At 47.7% G+C, this 20,000-nt stretch overlaps 3 protein-coding genes across 3 annotated transcripts in view; 2 read left to right on the top strand and 1 right to left on the bottom strand.

The window, feature by feature from the left end:
• wbp1 (WW domain binding protein 1) overlaps positions 1 to 4,073 on the top strand; it is an 11,003-nt gene extending 6,930 nt beyond the window's left edge. The window contains exon 4 of the mRNA XM_084115881.1: positions 2,585 to 4,073. Coding sequence (XP_083972007.1) covers positions 2,585 to 2,886 — 302 coding nt within the window. The 3' untranslated portion in view covers positions 2,887 to 4,073. The remainder of the gene's footprint in view (positions 1 to 2,584) is intronic.
• A 2,231-nt stretch (positions 4,074 to 6,304) lies between these two features.
• Positions 6,305 to 17,151, bottom strand: lman2la (lectin, mannose-binding 2-like a). The gene is made up of 9 exons (XM_084113344.1): positions 16,889 to 17,151; positions 15,927 to 16,045; positions 15,573 to 15,690; positions 15,406 to 15,488; positions 11,342 to 11,374; positions 11,092 to 11,253; positions 9,481 to 9,595; positions 7,614 to 7,733; positions 6,305 to 6,796 (listed from the first exon to the last, which is right to left on the bottom strand). The coding sequence occupies exons 1-9, from the start codon at positions 17,004 to 17,006 to the stop codon at positions 6,654 to 6,656; spliced, it is 1,011 nt and encodes a 336-aa protein (XP_083969470.1). The 5' UTR covers positions 17,007 to 17,151; the 3' UTR covers positions 6,305 to 6,653.
• A 77-nt stretch (positions 17,152 to 17,228) lies between these two features.
• Positions 17,229 to 20,000, top strand: part of mtfp1 (mitochondrial fission process 1) — an 11,677-nt gene continuing 8,905 nt past the window's right edge. The window contains exon 1 of the mRNA XM_084113346.1: positions 17,229 to 18,296. Coding sequence (XP_083969472.1) covers positions 18,236 to 18,296 — 61 coding nt within the window. The 5' untranslated portion in view covers positions 17,229 to 18,235. The remainder of the gene's footprint in view (positions 18,297 to 20,000) is intronic.

The following is a 20,000-nucleotide window of genomic DNA, read 5'->3' as shown; positions in this document are numbered from 1 at the left end:
ACCGGTGTAACGCTGAACCTCTAACTCTTACAGGTGTAACCCTGAACCTGTAACACTTACAGGTGTAACGCTGAACCTGTAACACTTACCGGTGTAACGCTGAACCTCTAACTCTTACAGGTGTAACCCTGAACCTGTAACTCTTACAGGTGTAACGCTGAACCTGTAACTCTTACAGGTGTAACCCTGAACCTGTAACACTTACAGGTGTAACCCTGAACTTGTAACACTTACAGGTGTAACCCTGAACTTGTAACTCTTACAGGTGTAACCCTGAACCTGTAACTCTTACAGGTGTAACGCTGAACCTGTAACTCTTACAGGTGTAACCCTGAACCTGTAACACTTACAGGTGTAACCCTGAACTTGTAACACTTACAGTTGTAACCCTGAACCTGTAACACTTACAGGTGTAACCCTGAACCTGTAACACTTACAGGTGTAACCCTGAACTTGTAACTCTTACAGGTGTAACCCTGAACCTGTAACTCTTACAGGTGTAACGCTGAACCTGTAACTCTTACAGGTGTAACCCTGAACCTGTAACACTTACAGGTGTAACCCTGAACTTGTAACACTTACAGTTGTAACCCTGAACCTGTAACACTTACAGGTGTAACCCTGAACCTGTAACACTTACAGGTGTAACCCTGAACCTGTAACACTTACAGGTGTAACCCTGAACCTGTAACACTTACAGGTGTAACCCTGAACCTGTAACACTTACAGGTGTAACGCTGAACCTGTAACACTTACAGGTGTAACCCTGAACTTGTAACACTTACAGTTGTAACCCTGAACCTGTAACACTTACAGGTGTAACCCTGAACCTGTAACACTTACAGGTGTAACCCTGAACTTGTAACTCTTACAGGTGTAACCCTGAACCTGTAACTCTTACAGGTGTAACGCTGAACCTGTAACTCTTACAGGTGTAACCCTGAACCTGTAACACTTACAGGTGTAACCCTGAACCTGTAACACTTACAGTTGTAACCCTGAACCTGTAACACTTACAGGTGTAACGCTGAACCTGTAACACTTACAGGTGTAACGCTGAACCTGTAACACTTACAGGTGTAACCCTGAACCTGTAACACTTACAGGTGTAACCCTGAACCTGTAACACTTACAGGTGTAACCCTGAACCTGTAACACTTACAGGTGTAACCCTGAACCTGTAACACTTACAGGTGTAACGCTGAACCTGTAACACTTACAGGTGTAACCCTGAACCTGTAACACTTACAGGTGTAACGCTGAACCTGTAACACTTACAGGTGTAACCCTGAACCTGTAACACTTACAGGTGTAACCCTGAACCTGTAACACTTACAGGTGTAACCCTGAACCTGTAACACTTACAGGTGTAACCCTGAACCTGTAACACTTACAGGTGTAACCCTGAACCTGTAACACTTACAGGTGTAACCCTGAACCTGTAACACTTACAGGTGTAACCCTGAACCTGTAACACTTACAGGTGTAACGCTGAACCTGTAACACTTACAGGTGTAACCCTGAACCTGTAACACTTACAGGTGTAACGCTGAACCTGTAACACTTACAGGTGTAACCCTGAACCTGTAACACTTACAGGTGTAACCCTGAACCTGTAACACTTACAGGTGTAACCCTGAACCTGTAACACTTACAGGTGTAACCCTGAACCTGTAACACTTACAGGTGTAACCCTGAACCTGTAACACTTACAGGTGTAACCCTGAACCTGTAACACTTACAGGTGTAACCCTGAACCTGTAACCCTGAACCTGTAACTCTTACAGGTGTAACCCTGAACCTGTAACACTTACAGGTGTAACCCTGAACCTGTAACACTTACAGGTGTAACCCTGAACCTGTAACACTTACAGGTGTAACCCTGAACCTGTAACACTTACAGGTGTAACCCTGAACCTCTAACACTTACAGGTGTAACCCTGAACCTGTAACTCTTACAGGTGTAACCCTGAACCTGAACCTGTAACTCTTACAGGTGTAACGCTGAACCTGTAACACTTACAGGTGTAACCCTGAACCTGAACCTGTAACTCTTACAGGTGTAACGCTGAACCTGTAACACTTACAGGTAAGGATATAGCCAAAAAAATGAAAGTCGAAACCCTTTTTGAAAGCAGAGGAAACATATCCCACATTAAAGCGCCTCACAGGCAAGCTATGTTAAACTACGCTTGTGCATTATTCTGAAGCTTAAAATAAAGAGTTCTGATTGGATAGCTGATTTGGGCAGCTTGGATCTCTCGCCGGTCCCACACCACATCCACTGTTTTTAGATGCATTTTGTCCGTAGAAATGAGTTATTCACTGCTGTAATTTGATGCAACTGGCGGAAGTTTTCTGCGACTAATCGATAACATTCGTTGTCGATGATTTTCATTATCGGTTTAGTTGTGTCAACCCTATATTTTATATTAGTAAATATTATTTGAAATAAATAGTGTCACGTCACAAATGGCTGTGCATGCGTTTTATCCATCTGTAAATGAAGTAGTGTGACATCATCATGTATCGGGCCTCAGATCCTCTGATCCGAGTGTGTGTGTGTGTGTGTGTGTTTCTCCAGGCTTGTGGACGGACTGTAAGCTGCCGGACTATGAGGAGGTTCTGGCTCATCCTCCGACGCCTCCTCCACCGTACTCAGAGTCTGTGGAGCCGCAGAACCCACGGGACCCGCCCGCACCGGTTCCGGACCAGGAGAACAGCCGGCGCCGGCACGTGACCGGGGACTCGGGCATCGAGGTGTGTGTGTGCCGGCTGGACCAGGACCAGGGCCCGGAGGAGGCCGAGGGGTGTCAGGGGGCGGCCGGGTGCTGTTCCAGCGCTGGGAGAGATCCAGCAGAACCAGAACCCGAGCGCCTCGTGTGAGAGAGACTCTGAGCTTCTGTTTCCCAGCATCCCTCACGCTTTCCTCGACTGAGCCACTGCTCGTTTCTCACCATGACTGCGGCCCAGAGCGACACACACACACACACACACACACACACACACACAGAGAGAGTGTAAAGGGTGTGTGTTTTCATGTGTTTGTGTGCCTGAAAATCCCATGAGTGCTGAGAGAGCAGATCAACAGTCAGCTGATCGCCTCATACGTGTGTGTCTGGAAGACTGTGGCCTTTCCCATCTCGCACTGCTACTGTAAACCTGTGTGTGTGTGTGTGTGTGTGTGTGTGAATGACATCAGCAGCGTCACATGACTCTGCCTCAGCGTTATGATCTAGTTTATTAGTAAAGCACAAACACGAAGCTGCGTGTCGTAGAGCCTCGGGCTGATAGTTGCATGACGGTTCTGAATCGTGGACGTTTACCTGCATTAAGGGCTAAAATCAATATCATGTTGTTTCAGAATGTTTGCTGTTGTTCTCACGCTTGTTTTCCCATCATCCCTCTGAACCCTGTGTGTTGCACTGAGGGACGCTGTCGTCCTCGCATTTCTCCAACGCAATTCCTGCAAAGTTTACAGATTCTGTGCCTTTTTCCCACTGGAGAACCAGATTAACTAACTAGGCTATGCAAAACACGAGGACCTGTCAGCAACAGCGCTCATGTGACCCAGCGAGCGCTTCATCCAGAGACGGATCTCACTGCTGTCCGCCCGCGACGCTTGTTTGTGGTTTCTTAGTTTGTGTACTAACTCAGTAACCTGTCTGTTGTTCGTGAACGCCTCTGTTTCAGATGGACTCATCCAGGAACGGTTAAATCTGAGGCGTCAGATCATTTCTTTTGTTCAAATGTGTGTTTAATAATAAGTGACGTTTAATATCGAGCCAAATCACAGCGCCAGCTCTTCTGTAAAGCACGTCGAGCTGTTTTGACTTCATACTCGTTTATAATAGTGGAGCTGAGGTGTGTGACGTACATCTGAGCATCCGTCAGGTGATGATGATGATGATGATGAAGATGCTCAGACCTACAGGCGTGTTTGATTTGTAATTGCAGCACTGACAGCCGTGTGGCGTTTCTACTGACGCGTTATTTAGTAAGACGTCTGCTTTGTCTATAGTCATTTGTATTTTATTTTTGTAATAAAAACAATAAACCAGCATTGGCACTCAGTCGTCTCTGTGTTTCTGATGTTCATCTGATCACATCGTCATGTTCGACACACTGTTCATGCAGTGATCATGATGATTATTATTATTATAAGTTCCCAGGTAACCTGTAATGTGGAAATAAAACCTTCCAGGCCATTCATGACCGACGCACCGTTGCTGTTCACCCTGTACATGCTAACCCTTAGCAGAGATCATGAGGAACCATGGCATTAGTTTTCACTGTCAATTCACTAAATTAACGAATGCACAGCTGATATAAAGACTGGATGACTAGTAATTTTCTACTACTAAATTCTGAAAAACAGATTCTAATTATTGGACAAAAAACTTCCTCACGTAACAACCTAGAATACTGTCTAACACTTGATGGCTGCTCTGTCAAGTCTTCGTCGTCGGTTAGGAACCTGTGTGTGTGTGTGTGTGTGTGTGCTCTTTGATACCAATCTTTCTTTTGAAAGTCACGTGTCTAGTATCTGTAAAACCGCATTTTTCCATCTTAAAAATATATCTAAATTACGTCATATGCTCTCAATGACAAATGCGGAACAATTAGTCCATGCGTTCATGAGCTCAAGGCTAGATTACTGTAATGCTCTACTGGGTGGTTGCCCTGCACGCTTAATAAACAAACTACAGCTGGTCCAAAACGCAGCAGCTCGAGTTCTTAGAGACGGTTAGTGTGAAACGTTCCCTCATCAACATCCCTCGTTACAGACTCAACCTGTGTTGTATAAAGCACTATAGACATGAAGCGGAGGTGATGCCGAGCCGTCCGTCATCTGTGCTCTTATTCAGGGAAATGAGACGTTAGTTAAACACTAATCTGATAATGCACCATTTTCACTGTGAAAAACAAACCTTTTCATCTTGAGTATAGAGAAGAAAGAGACGGTTGCAGTGGATTAAACTTCAGAGAGTCGTAATAATGCAGGCTTATATCTAGAGCAAGTCAGTTCTGAAGGTCCAGAAATTGTGTTTTTAATAATATGATCACTGACACGTGAGGAAGATGTGATGAAGATCCGTGAGTGTGTGTGCATGACGGGACTGACACACACATGAATATGAACACGTAAGTCTGATCTGTCGGATGTGAATGCTAGTGAAGACATGATGTTCTCAGTGTCTCCGTCTCGTTCTCCAGCACAAACATCTAAACACTCTAAACTCAAGATGCTTTCACTGGAGAAGCAACATGACTGAAGATATTAACTTGTTTTCTGAAAGATGATCCAAAGTAAGTGAGTTTATGATTAAAACAAGAAAAAAATCTCCCAGTGGGTTTAGAAAAATAAGATTAATTTAAAGGGAAAACATGTTTATTTTTCTAGTTTTCTCTCGTTGTTAATAATCCTGGCATTGCATATTACGGATACTGTCGGCTTTTGTTCCTCTCCTGTGAGTCGCTTTGGATAAAAGTCTCTGCTAAAAGCATTAATGCAAAGGTAAATTCAGTTGGAAATTTCAAGCATGTTTTTATAGATTTTCAACATTTATTTTTAATTATAAATGTGAGGTACATGAAGCCCTGATCCTGAAAAATGATCTTTGATTCCATTACAGACGAGACTGATGTCCTCCTGCTCCTCCGCGTCACGAACAGCGGATTCTGGGCTGGGTTAGGGTCGGGGTTCAGAGGTTAGGGTTAGAGTTCAGACGAGTGCTAGTGTAGGGTCAGAGTTCAGAGGTCAGGGTTCAGACGAGTGCTAGTGTAGGGTCAGGGTTCAGAGGTCAGGGTTCAGACGAGTGCTAGTGTAGGGTCAGAGGTCAGTGTTCAGTCGAGTGCTAGTGTAGGGTCAGGGTTCAGACGAGTGCTAGTGTAGGGTCAGGGTTCAGAGGTCAGGGTTCAGACGAGTGCTAGTGTAGGGTCAGGGTTCAGTCGAGTGCTAGTGTAGGGTCAGGGTTCAGACGAGTGCTAGTGTAGGGTCAGGGTTCAGAGGTCAGGGTTCAGACGAGTGCTAGTGTAGGGTCAGGGTTCAGACGAGTGCTAGTGTAGGGTCAGGGTTCAGACCAGTGCTAGTGTAGGGTCAGGGTTCAGAGGTCAGGGTTCAGACGAGTGCTAGTGTAGGGTCAGGGTTCAGACGAGTGCTAGTGTAGGGTCAGGGTTCAGAGGTCAGGGTTCAGACGAGTGCTAGTGTGTGTGAAGCAGCGAATCGTGAGTCTAGAACAGGAGACAGATGTGACTCAACATCTGTGGTTCAACAGTGGCGTACAGATAATAGAGACGATAATAGAGACAAAAATCAACAAAACTTTAATTCTGATTCCATGGGATCCTCAGATTTCCCACTTGAATCTGGACAGATGACAAGATGTTAGACGTTCTGTACAAACAATTAATAAATATATACAATTAATAAATACAGCACTGGTTGAGAAGGCAGCAGGAGTTTGAGAAAGACATTCACATCTGAGACTTGTGATGCCCATCACACCTTCATCATCATCTTCACCTTCATCTTTCATCATCACCTTCATCATCTTCATCATCATCATCACGACGACGGTCGAGTGTTCATCACTCAGGCTATTCCCCCTCGACAGAGTGAGTGTGTGTGTGTGTGTGTGTGTGTGTGTGTGTCAGTAGAAGCGCTTGCGCCGGCTCTCGCTCCAGTGCCCGTACAGAACCAGTCCCACCACCACCAGCAGAAACACTCCCAGCATGGAGAAGAGCACGCAGAAGAAGATACTGATGCTGCTCATGCCCTCCTCGTCTGCGTACGCTGGACACACACACACACACACACACACACACACACACACACACACAGAGTGATCAGCTGATGCGTGGACAACTCTTCTCTACACATCATCTGTAATCTGTGCTTCAAATCCTGTGAGTTTCATCAGTAAATTCAGTCAGTAAATGTGTGTGTGTGTGTGTGACAGATGAACCGATCATCTCTTGCTCTTTACTACTAGTTACAGCAGCAAATAAACATCAGTGAACATCAGAAGGAATGAGGAAAGATTCAGAACAACTTCCTGAACTCAATCATGTCTGTAATCCTCAGTGTTTCAACCGCAGAAATGTGCCTTTCTTTGAGTAAACTTGACATGTACTGTACCTGATATACAGTCAAACACACATTTATTCAGACACCTTTAATGTTTCTAACACAGTTTATTCGCTATAGTTTAGAAAATGGTAATAAAACATGAGCAGAACTCAGTTGATATTTGACTGGTTTTGTCCGTCCTTCTGTTAGACTGTCTCACACATGAATTATGTTGAATATCAAAGTGTCCGAATCATTGTCACTGGTAGTCACTGTATGAAGAATATTTGGGTATAATATGTCTCAGTTTACTTTATTTTGCTCTCCTCACTTACAGAAATGAACTATAGTGTCCTGATCACACTAGTGAAAAAATATCAAATATTATATCTGGTGTCTGAATGATTTCTGGTTTGACTGTACATCCAAATTAATCGATATCTAATCAAACTGAGATGGGACTGAATCGCGTCCCCAGCGTGTCGATCGTAAGGAGCGGCGACACACACGTGAGCTGCTGTGGTCATGTGATCATACTCACGTCTCAGGAGCTCCATGTTGTCGACGCTGGGAACCAGAACCTCCTCCTGCTCCTCGTCCTCCTGTTTGCTGCGCAGGACCGTCAGCTGGTACAGCTTCATGGAGATCAGGTCATGGTTATCTGAAACACACACACACGCTGAGCACGAGCTGCGTGTGGCGAAGCGCTCGCACACGCGTCTCACCCATAGACTGTATAAAACGCTGGGCGTAGTGTGTGTGACGTCACCCGTAGTGTTTCTGAAGCCCAAAGTGGGCGGAGGCGGCCGTCGCCATCTTAGCCGCACGTCCCTCCCGGACAAACGAACATGTGCAGCGAGGCGGATTAGCTGAGGTGACGTTACGCTGACGCTAGCAGACAAACGGCTAGTAGTGACATCAGCGGCAATCCACCTGTCACTCAAGTGGCCACACCCTTAATTATGCAGAACTTTAAGGCTTAATATAATTTAAACGGATGAGTTATAAACACCTTCACCCCCCCTCAGTCGTCATGAAGGGCAACATTAGATCTATAGACCAGAACCTCTTCTAGCTCCACACTGTAAACGTGTTCCCTCGCTCCAGGCCGCCAGAGGCAGTGCCGAAAGCCCTCGCGCTCCACCGAGAAGCGAATAGCAAAGTCACCGCGTGACTTATGATGAGTCTTCAGCTATAAGAACCTCTTAACCTCTTGAACCTTTCTGGCCTGACTGAGTCGGAGTGACGAGCTGAAGCGTTCTTGTGGACCGACGGTGGCACTGAAAACAGATGCGTACTGACGCGCTGAATGAGCTGTTCTAGGGGCCGTTCACATATCGCGTCTTTTACGCGTGCAAATTCGTTATTTCAAATGTAGGCGGGGCGGCGAGCGTTAATAAAGCTCATAATAGAAGCGACGCGTTAATCCTTTGGAGAGCGCAGTTCATGGTTGACGCCACGGGAGCGCAAGCGCTTGTGGAAAGAAGGAGACACCGGCGCGGCCGCACTTTCCACGTGTTTTTGTGTGAAAATGTGAACGGCCCCTAAAATGTCGTATAAATGAGCGTCAACCCATTCTCATCCACACGACTGGTTTCGGCCATCTTTACTGCGTGATCAATATAAGCAGCGGCACAGCGGCTCATACACTCATTATCTCCAAATTATGACCAGAGATGGAGAAATATTAAGTCTGCTGTTTAAAACAAATAAAGACCCAGTGTATGAGAACAGTTAATATGCGCTGACAGCAGGAAACTCTGTATATTCGTGAGCGCATGTCAAAAGATATTTTCCGATTTGAAGCTTGTGACATAAACACACACACATCAACCCGATCACGTGTTCAGCGTTCATGTAAACACTGCGTTCAGACTCATCAGGAATGAGTTGTTGACTGAATCCTGCGTTCTCACTGAACCTGTGTTACAAGCCCTGGGTGTTATCGCTAATCCCGGCACAGCTCTGGCACTCGCGCTCGCCGGCAGGGCTGGCCCAATCCTAACCCTAACCCCAATCCTCCTCGCCAGAGGTGTGTCGAGACGGGCATTTGTGGTTAAAAAGTATATATATATGTTTTTTAAGAAAACCGATCGTTTGGCGAGATATGACTCTTATTTCTCGACTGGATCGTGTCGAGACTGTGAAGCTGCACTGAGACGGACATCTGAACCTTCTGTGAACACTGGAACCGTTGGTTGCCATTGAAGTTCATTCTGTGTAGAACAATCCTGGAATGTTTCCTCAAAAACCTTAATTTCTTTTCGACTGAAGAAAGAAAGACATGGATATCTTGGATGACATCGGGAGAGTAAATTATCAGCAAAAGTTTTTTTGAAAGTGAACTAATCCTTCAAGTTTTGTGTTGATTCTCGAGACGTGAGCGTGAAGGTTCTGGCTGGTCTCACCCGACAGATCTCCAGTGACGGCCGACGCTCCGAAGTAGAAGCCCTGCGGCAGACGGACACCGGGAACATCCAGACAATCCCTCCACTCGTGCTGGCCGTCGATATCCAGCATGATCTGCACACACACACACACACACTCACCATGAGTCTGCGGCGCACACACACACACACACACTCAGGTCAGCTCGTTCTCACCGTGAGTCTGTGGCACACACATACACACACACACACACTCACCATGAGTCTGCGGCGCACACACACACACACACACACACTCAGGTCAGCTCGTTCTCACCGTGAGTCTGTGGCACACACACACACACACACACTCACCGTGAGTCTGCGGCGCACACACACACACACACACACACACACTCAGGTCAGCTCGTTCTCACCGTGAGTCTGTGGCGCACACATACATACACACACACACACACACACACTCACCGTGAGTCTGTGGCGCACACACACACACACACACTCAGGTCAGCTCGTTCTCACCGTGAGTCTGTGGCACACACATACACACACACACACACTCACCGTGAGTCTGCAGCGCACACACACACACACACACACTCAGGTCAGCTCGTTCTCACCGTGAGTCTGTGGCGCACACATACATACACACACACACACACACACACACTCACCGTGAGTCTGTGGCGCACACACACACACACACACTCAGGTCAGCTCGTTCTCACCGTGAGTCTGTGGCACACACATACACACACACACACACTCACCGTGAGTCTGCAGCGCACACACACACACACACACACTCAGGTCAGCTCGTTCTCACCGTGAGTCTGTGGCGCACACATACATACACACACACACACACACACACACTCACCGTGAGTCTGTGGCGCACACACACACACACACACTCAGGTCAGCTCGTTCTCACCGTGAGTCTGTGGCACACACACACACACACACACACACACACACACACTCCCCGTGAGTCTGTGGCGCACACATACATACACACACACACTCACCGTGAGTCTGCGGCGCACACACACACACACACTCAGGTCAGTTCGTTCTCACCGTGAGTCTGTGGCGCACACATACACACACACACACACACTCGCCGTGAGTCTGCGGCGCGCACACACACACACACACACTCACCGTGAGTCTGCGGTGCACACACACACACACACACACACCGTGAGTCTGCGGCGCACACACACACACACACACACTCACCGTGAGTCTGCGGCGCACACACACACACACTCACCGTGAGTCTGCGGCGCACACACACACACACACACACACACACACACTCACCGTGAGTCTGCGGCGCACACACACACACACACACACACACACACACACACTCACCGTGAGTCTGCGGCGCACACACACACACACTCACCGTGAGTCTGCGGCGCACACACACACACACACACACACTCACCGTGAGTCTGCGGCGCACACACACACACACACACACACACTCACCGTGAGTCTGCGGCGCACACACACACACACACACACACACACTCACCGTGAGTCTGCGGCGCACACACACACACACACACACACTCACCGTGAGTCTGCGGCGCACACACACACACACACACACACACTCACCGTGAGTCTGCGGCGCACGTATCTGATGAACAGGAAGCTGTCGTGCTTCAGGTTTCTCACCATCGCGCTGCAGCCGCCCAGTTCTGAGGGACGCCCGTCCCGATCGTGGTCGTAGCTGATCGAGCCGTTGCCCACCATAGCTAACACGTACGGGAAGAGACGCTAGCACAAACACAGGAGATCAGTCAGTCACAGGCGTACAGACAGTCACATGACCATCGCTGAGCATGATTAGCGAACGCTAGTTTACCTGCGTGCGCGGCGTGTATCGCTTCCTCTGAGCCTAAAAACACAAACACAAACACTGTGAGCGTTCACTTCAGGGGCCACCGGAGGGGGGACACTGGTGTGGGGCCGGAGGGGGGACACTGGTGTGGGGCCGGAGGGGGGACACTGGTGTGGGGCCGGAGGGGGGACACTGGTGCGGGGCCGGAGGGGGGACACTGGTGCGGGGCCGGAGGGGGGACACTGGTGCGGGGCCGGAGGGGGGACACTGGTGCGGGGCCGGAGGGGGGACACTGGTGCGGGGCCGGGGCCGGAGGGGGACACTGGTGCGGGGCCGGAGGGGGGACACTGGTGCGGGGCCGGAGGGGGGACACTGGTGCGGGGCCGGAGGGGGGACACAGGTGCGGGGCCGGAGGGGGGACACTGATGCGGGGCCGGAGGGGGGACACTGGTGCGGGGCCGGAGGGGGGACACTGGTGTGGGGCCGGAGGGGGGACACTGGTGCGGGGCCGGAGGGGGGACACTGGTGCGGGGCCGGAGGGGGGACACTGATGCGGGGCCGGAGGGGGGACACTGGTGCGGGGCCGGAGGGGGACACTGGTGCGGGGCCGGAGGGGGGACACTGGTGCGGGGCCGGAGGGGGGACACTGGTGCGGGGCCGGAGGGGGGACACTGGTGCGGGGCCGGAGGGGGGACACTGATGCGGGGCCGGAGGGGGGACACTGGTGCGGGGCCGGAGGGGGGACACTGGTGCGGGGCCGGAGGGGGCCGGAGGGGGGACACTGGTGCGGGGGCCGGAGGGGGGACACTGGTGCGGGGGCCGGAGGGGGGACACTGGTGCGGGGCCGGGGCCGGAGGGGGACACTGGTGCGGGGGCCGGGGCCGGAGGGGGGACACTGGTGTGGGGCCGGAGGGGGGACACTGGTGCGGGGCCGGAGGGGGGACACTGGTGCGGGGCCGGAGGGGGGACACTGGTGCGGGGCCGGAGGGGGGACACTGGTGCGGGGCCGGAGGGGGGACACTGATGCGGGGCCGGAGGGGGGACACTGGTGTGGGGCCGGAGGGGGGACACTGGTGTGGGGCCGGAGGGGGGACACTGGTGCGGGGCCGGAGGGGGGACACTGATGCGGGGCCGGAGGGGGGACACTGATGCGGGGCCAGGGCCGGAGGGGGGACACTGGTGCGGGGCCGGAGGGGGGACACTGGTGCGGGGGCCGGGGCCGGAGGGGGACACTGGTGCGGGGCCGGAGGGGGGACACTGATGCGGGGCCAGGGCCGGAGGGGGGACACTGGTGCGGGGCCGGAGGGGGACACTGGTGCGGGGCCGGGGCCGGAGGGGGACACTGGTGCGGGGGCCGGGGCCGGAGGGGGGACACTGATGCGGGGCCGGAGGGGGGACACTGGTGCGGGGCCAGGGCCGGAGGGGGGACACTGGTGCGGGGGCCGGGGCCGGAGGGGGACACTGGTGCGGGGCCGGAGGGGGGACACTGATGCGGGGCCAGGGCCGGAGGGGGACACTGGTGCGGGGCCGGAGGGGGGACACTGGTGCGGGGGCCGGGGCCGGAGGGGGACACTGGTGCGGGGCCGGAGGGGGGACACTGATGCGGGGCCAGGGCCGGAGGTGGGACACTGGTGCGGGGCCGGAGGGGGACACTGGTGCGGGGCCGGAGGGAGGACACTGGTGCGGGGCCGGAGGGGGGACACTGGTGCGGGGCCGGAGGGGGGACACTGGTGCGGGGCCGGAGGGGGGACACTGGTGCGGGGCCGGAGGGGGGACACTGGTGCGGGGCCGGAGGGGGGACACTGGTGCGGGGCCGGAGGGGGACACTGGTGCGGGGCCGGAGGGGGGACACTGATGCGGGGCCAGGGCCGGAGGGGGGACACTGGTGCGGGGCCGGAGGGAGGACACTGATGCGGGGCCAGGGCCGGAGGGGGACACTGGTGCGGGGCCGGAGGGGGGACACTGGTGCGGGGCCGGAGGGAGGACACTGATGCGGGGCCAGGGCCGGAGGGGGACACTGGTGCGGGGCCGGAGGGGGGACACTGGTGCGGGGCCGCTCTCAGGGGTCGGGCTAGTGAAGGGAAGTCTCAGTGCTTCAGCACACGAACACATTTTGCACAAAGCTATGTGGGAACAGTTCGGTGGAGGTCCTGTTCTCTTCCAGCGTGACTAATGCACACAGCGAGGTCCATAAAGACATGAGTCCGGGGTGGAAGAACTGGACCAGCACAGAACCCGGACCTCACTATCCAACAGCTTCGGGATGATTGGGAACGGAGATCGAGAGCCAGTCCTTCCCGTCCAGCATCAGTGCCCGACCTCTCTAGTGCTCTAAAAGCTTGCCAGAGGAGTGTCATCGCTGCAGACTGATGATGATTTTAGAGCCCTGCATTTCAGCCCGAGCCCGACGGGCCCCGACTTTTTTACGCCCCTAGGGCCGGGCTTCGGGCGAATTTTCACGTCATAGTTCACATGCGGGCCGGGCCTCGGGCCTTTTTTGTGTTATCCTTCTTTTTATATTTTTAGACATTAATAAAAAAAAATATGAGAAGTTGACGTCGACGATAGAAAAACAAACATAGAAAGACATTTAATAACCTCATAACTTTCATAATCTTATAATTACACTGACATATAATTGACATGACAGACGCACGCACGCACGCACACACACACACACACACAGAAGGTTTCCCGTCAGCGGAACCAACGATTCACCTCATGTGCAAATAATGGAGAATATTAAGAGAAAAATCGCGAGTGACAGAAGAGGACTGGGTTAAACTCTTCCACTGTGGATGCTATTCTTTTTCTCCACGATGCTCTGAGAGACTGTTCTAACTTTTCTTTTGATTGGACTTTATTTTCGTTTAACTGTTGGAAACTACTGGAAAAAAGAATGGCCATGTTCTGTGGTGCATTTCTGAGGTAAGATAACCTGCAAGTTTGTTTTTGATTTATTTAATTTAATTTGTTTAGATTGACTATTGCTCATTTCGTTTGCGAGCGCTGTTGCGAGCAGCCTGAGCCTCAGTATTTCAAAAAAAATTACTCACTGTGGTTTAATAAATAAACATTAAACTAACTGTCTGTGTGATATGCTTGAAGTGTTTTATATCTATGGATTGTATTGTAGCTAAGTAAAGTATTAGCGTTGATTTGAGAGGCTAAATTGATCAAACATGTTTTACTCGCTGTCGGCTCGGCTTGCTTGGCCGTCATTTTTTTTTTTTAAATGCTTCAAACATTTGTCTAAATTAGCTTAATAAAGAAATGAAATGAAAAGAAAAGAAACATAACTAACAAAACAGACATATTTTAATGGCAGTCTGCCGCTGTGAAAAAAAAAAAAAAAAACGGCTCGGGTCGGACTCGGGCTGATAATTCTGATGAGCAGTCGGACACGGGTCGGGCTCGGGCCTAGATTTGAGGCCCGTGCAGGGCTCTAGATGATTTAGCATAAACGACGACGCGCACGATTATGTCTCACCCCAATGCTAAGAAGCGGTTTCAGATGTTGAAGCAGATATGATAGTTTAAATAAGTTAACATCTGTGCAAGCGCATGCAAAAATCATGCAAATCTGTCCTGTTTACTCGCTCATGTTGTTCCTGTCGGACTTTCTTCTTCATCTCAGTTTTGGACGTCATTGTTTGGTTCCCAGTTTTCTAAAAAACATCTTCATTTACATAAGACAGTAAGTCATGCAGGTTTGAGGGACATGCTTGTTTCGGGGTGGAGGATCCCTCTAAACCCGACCAGTGTGATGAATCCACGGCATCTTTTCCCAGGCGAACGCTTAATGTCCTGAAGGTCGCTGTGTTCAAGCTTCTTCTTCTGTGGATCTAGACGTCAGTGTTTCTGCTCCTGTAATGACCTCTGACCTCTGTGACCTCTGTGATTTCTTTGACCTCTGTCAGACTCACTGGTTTATTACTATCAATGACAATCAATGCTTGTAAATGTAATTGATATTTCCCACTGGCACTTGATGGCGTCCTTCATGTGTGAAAGTCTGTTCTCAGTTCCACACACACACACACATACATACTGTAACGTCACTGATAACACACACTTTATTCCTGTACCTCCAGAAGCTTCTCCTCGTTGGGATACGTGTCCACAAACACACCGAGTCCAGTGAAGAAATCCCGGTTCCCGAACACCGGACCTGCAATCAGTGAGAGACCCTTCCCATATAAACCCTGATCAGTGAGAGATGGATATGAGTTATTAATGCCGTTATTAAACACACCTTTCCTCATGCGCTCCTTCGTGTACCAGACCGCCAGACCGTCGCCGTTCAGGTTCTTCTTCCCTCGACCGTGAACCTTAAAGTGAACCTGTAGCTCCCAATCCCTCAGGTGACATGGCTGCGCACACACACACACACAGAAACACACACAGACACACACACACACACACACAAACACACACACACAGAAACACACACACAGACAGAAACACACACACACAAACACAGAAACACACACACACACAGAAACACAACACTAGTGAGGGATCATCGGTCATGTAGTGAACACTAGCGAGGGATCATTGGTCATGTAGTGAACACTAGTGAGGGATTATCAGTCATGAAGGGACTCACCATTCGGCTCCATATGGCTCCCTGTTTGCTCTGCTGATCTGGAGTGAGACGAACATGATCCGTAGTGATCAGAGCATCTCCCATTAACTCCCAGTGAGACGAGCCCGAGACTCCCACACCTGCACACACACACACACACACACACACACACACACACACACAGATCAGAGCATCTCCCATTAACTCCCAGTGAGACGAGCCCGAGACTCCCACACACACACACACACACACACACACACACACACACACACACACTAATGGGACCTTATTGTAAAGTGTTACCTATTGTTCTTTATCATTTTTTTGCACTTTAATCTGTTTGAAATATTGTTTTACTTTATAAATGTTTAGTGTATTGTTTTACTGCATTTAAAAGTTTTTTTTTGTAAAAAAAAAAAAAAAAAGTTATTAAACCAGTTAGGAGGACAACACTTTATTCTAACCTAATTCAATATGTGACACCATGATCAAATCTTCATCAATTATCGTGATATGAAAATTTGAAAATGTCACATTCAGTTTAAAGAAGGACTACAAATAATTACATAATTATTCAAAACAGTTTGAAGCAGAAATATTTAAAAAACCTTGTATTCTCCTTATAATGTCTCTTTATAAGGGCGGACCCCCATAAGACTGGATTCACTTCGAGCTCTGGAAGGAGTGTGTTAATTATTAATTAATAGCGTTAATCAACTTTGCACGCGTGTTTTAAGATACGAAAAAAAAAAAAAAAAAAAAAACATTTTGCAAAAAGTAAATGAATAAAATGATTATGACTCTGATGGACCGCCAGTGTTCAGCGCAAACACACAATAACAGCGTGAAATAAAGCAGCTGAAAGCATGCAAACCGCTGCCAACCCTTCAGGCTGATCATGAATGTGAAATATCGATCATTCACGTTATTATTACTATTATAATAAGAGCTAAAGCGCGTGAATAATCATGTGTGTCTCTTACCCTGGTAAGGCTTTGACAGGGAATACTCTCTCTTTAAAAACTCTTCCATTTCATGGCCATCATCGCATAAACCAAAGCAAAAAATTGCAAATAAAACCAGCGATGATCTTAAAATCATTGTTTAAATTCAACGATATTCAAACGCGTCGCTGGATTCACGCTTGCGCTCATCGAGTCCTGCTGTCGCCTCATGCTGTCACCTGATTGGCTGCAGCTCTTACACGACGCCTAGCGATTGGCTCTCTCGCCTGTCAATCATACATCAGCCCTCCCACACATCAGCAAATGGGACCGGAGGTTTAAAAAAGATTTACTAAAATGGTAACTTCACGTTTAGAGTATAGTTACTCTCTACTTTTAACAACCTTTTTTAGTCCACGGAATTTGTGTTTTTTTAATTTTATGCGCACGCCTCATACTTTGGAAAAATCGAGACCTTATGTAGCCCCGCCCCTTTTCAGCGCTGCGCTAGTTCCGGTCTGTATTTTCATAGAGATCTTGCGTATTTATTAATGAACGGCTCGTTTTAAAATCTTCCCGGTTTACTGACATTTGTTAAGACATCTGCTTTAAACATTACAACCCTAATGATAACTTTCGTCAACTTTAATTACTTTAATTATTCCTGGACAGCAATGCCATAGAGATATACAGAGCGACCGCAAAAACGGAAGTTCAAAGACAATATTATAAAGACAATATAATCTATAATGTATTAAGTCATCACTAACGTGATTGTATTATTATTATTATTATTATGACGATGTTGATGATTATTATTATTGTAGAGGCGCCTCACTTCCGGAGTATATTACATAGAAATGGTTTAAGGACTGTCGTAAAATTACACTTAAAAAAAGCCACGAGGAAACGGAAAACAACACCAAACATTTATTTAACCACAATAATGTTGTGTTTAAATACGAATAACACGCATTCTCCATCTAATACAGTCATCTTAGCGAGGTAACGTCAAGGAAAGTGAATGTTTGCTAATCAAACTACACACTTTAAAATACAAGACTTTATATGTCAGTGAAACGGACAGATTATCATCAAGTGTTTAGTGATCATTTCTGGATTCAGACTCTCATGTGATTAATGTAAATAGTAAATGAACTCTGACTTTGACTGCAACCCACAAAGGAAACATGAATGAAGATGAATTAATAAAGTGAAGTGTGTGTGAGAGTGTGTGTGATTTGCAGACGGTCCCTGAGAACAGGTCCAGTATGGCGCGTCTGAGTGTGAACAACATCAGATCTCAACATCTCTGATCTGATCGAGTTCTGCCTCAGATATATCACACACACACACACACACACACACACACACACGCGGGCCAGTATGGAGCACTCGCCCGAGAAACCGGTGGATATTTACCGAGACACGTGGGTCAGGTTTCTAGGTGAGTGAAAGACAGTCTGACCTCCAGAACCAGTTCCTGTGTGCGAGGAGTTCTTACATGAACACACTGATCCTGCATTATAATACAAGCATTAGTGTGTATGAGATCTAAAAGTTTTTGTCATAATTTCAACTCTTTATGTCATACCGGTAATTATGATTCACCAAAGTCATATACATGTTAGCTTTGCTTCCTGTTGAGAAAGTCACGTCTCTTTGACGCCGTCACTAGTTTTTTTTTTCCTCCACTAACAATTCTGTAATTTCTTTTATTTTTTTATTTTTTTATTAGGGAGAATAATTATTATGAATATAATGAATGTTGTTATAATTATAAGTGTCATTCCCAACACATCTTAAATTATTTATGTGTGTTATAACATTGTATGTTGGTCATTTTTAACTGTTCTGAGATAAAAATGGCCTTTGTATTTTTCTACAACTAATTTAATTTTATGCATTTAAGTTGCATTTATCCTAAATGCACACGATTCAATATATTTTCATACTTAAAATAAAAAAATTGACCATTGGAAATGAAACTGAAAGAAATTATGTTCTCAAGATCAAGAAGCATCATGATGAAGCTGTAAATGTTGAAGTTTCTTCACAGTCGTGTGTGTGTGTGTGTTGATGGATTCTCTGGAGCAGCTGATGAGTCTGGTGTGTTTGTCCCAACCAGAACCTCAGAGGGTTGTTCCATAAAACAAGATTAGAATACAAGCCAGGCTTATTTTGGTTAGTCAGACTTATTGTCGGTGGATTCTGTTTCATAAAGCAAACTTAAAATAGTTCAAACTCAGTTACCCTGGCAACTTATGCTGAAACTAGCCTGGTCCAGGGCAGACTAACTGTCAGGCTAAGCCTCAGCTGTTACACAGACATACAATCATATTACCACTGACACTCTCTCATACCATTATTGGACTTTATTAACCATTATTAGTCCAAAATAAATACACAGTATACAGAAAATCAACTTAAATAAGGCTACAATGATAAATTAGACAATATATCTATATATATATGTGCTATGCATAAGTTTAGACACCCATGCTAAAGTTGACTAAAAAGAGGAATAAAAAATCATCTTTTGGAAATTGAACTTAATGCCTTAATTAAAAAAAATAGGAAAAATCCAACCTTTAAGGACACCAATTTTCTTTGTGAATGAATAATGTATCGTAAATAAATAAATGTTCTTCCTTAAAATACAGGGTGCATAAGTCTGGACACCCCTATGTTAAATTCCCATAGAGGCAGGCAGATTTATATTTTTAAAGGCCAGTTACTTCACGGATCCAGGATACTGTTCATCCTGATAAAGTTCCCTTGGCCTTTGGAGTTAAAATATCCCCACATCATCACATAGCCTTCACCATACCTAGAGATTGGCATGATTTTATTTCAGTTAGCCTAATAGCTGGTTTGATTTGCATTGAGAGATGATCTTATGGAAAGTACTCCATAAAAATGTATACATTTCTTAATTTCATGTTATCCTCTCCATAATGTACTTTAGAAACTAAATCTACTCATTTAAAACTGGGGATTCTTGCTTTCTCCAAAAATTATTGCATTAAAAGCTGTAATTCTCAGCATTCTAAATAAGTATACATCATCTTTATTAAGTAGCATAGGTCCTATACCCAAAACTATATTTTGTATCTTTATTTATTTAGTTTCTTAAAATAATCTTCCCTGA

Source organism: Abramis brama (genome assembly GCF_963993115.1).
Source record: "Abramis brama genome assembly, chromosome: 5".
NCBI lineage: Eukaryota > Metazoa > Chordata > Actinopteri > Cypriniformes > Leuciscidae > Abramis > Abramis brama.
The sequence above is the reverse complement of the archived record's forward strand: the minus strand, read 5'-3'. Positions and strand labels throughout refer to the sequence as shown.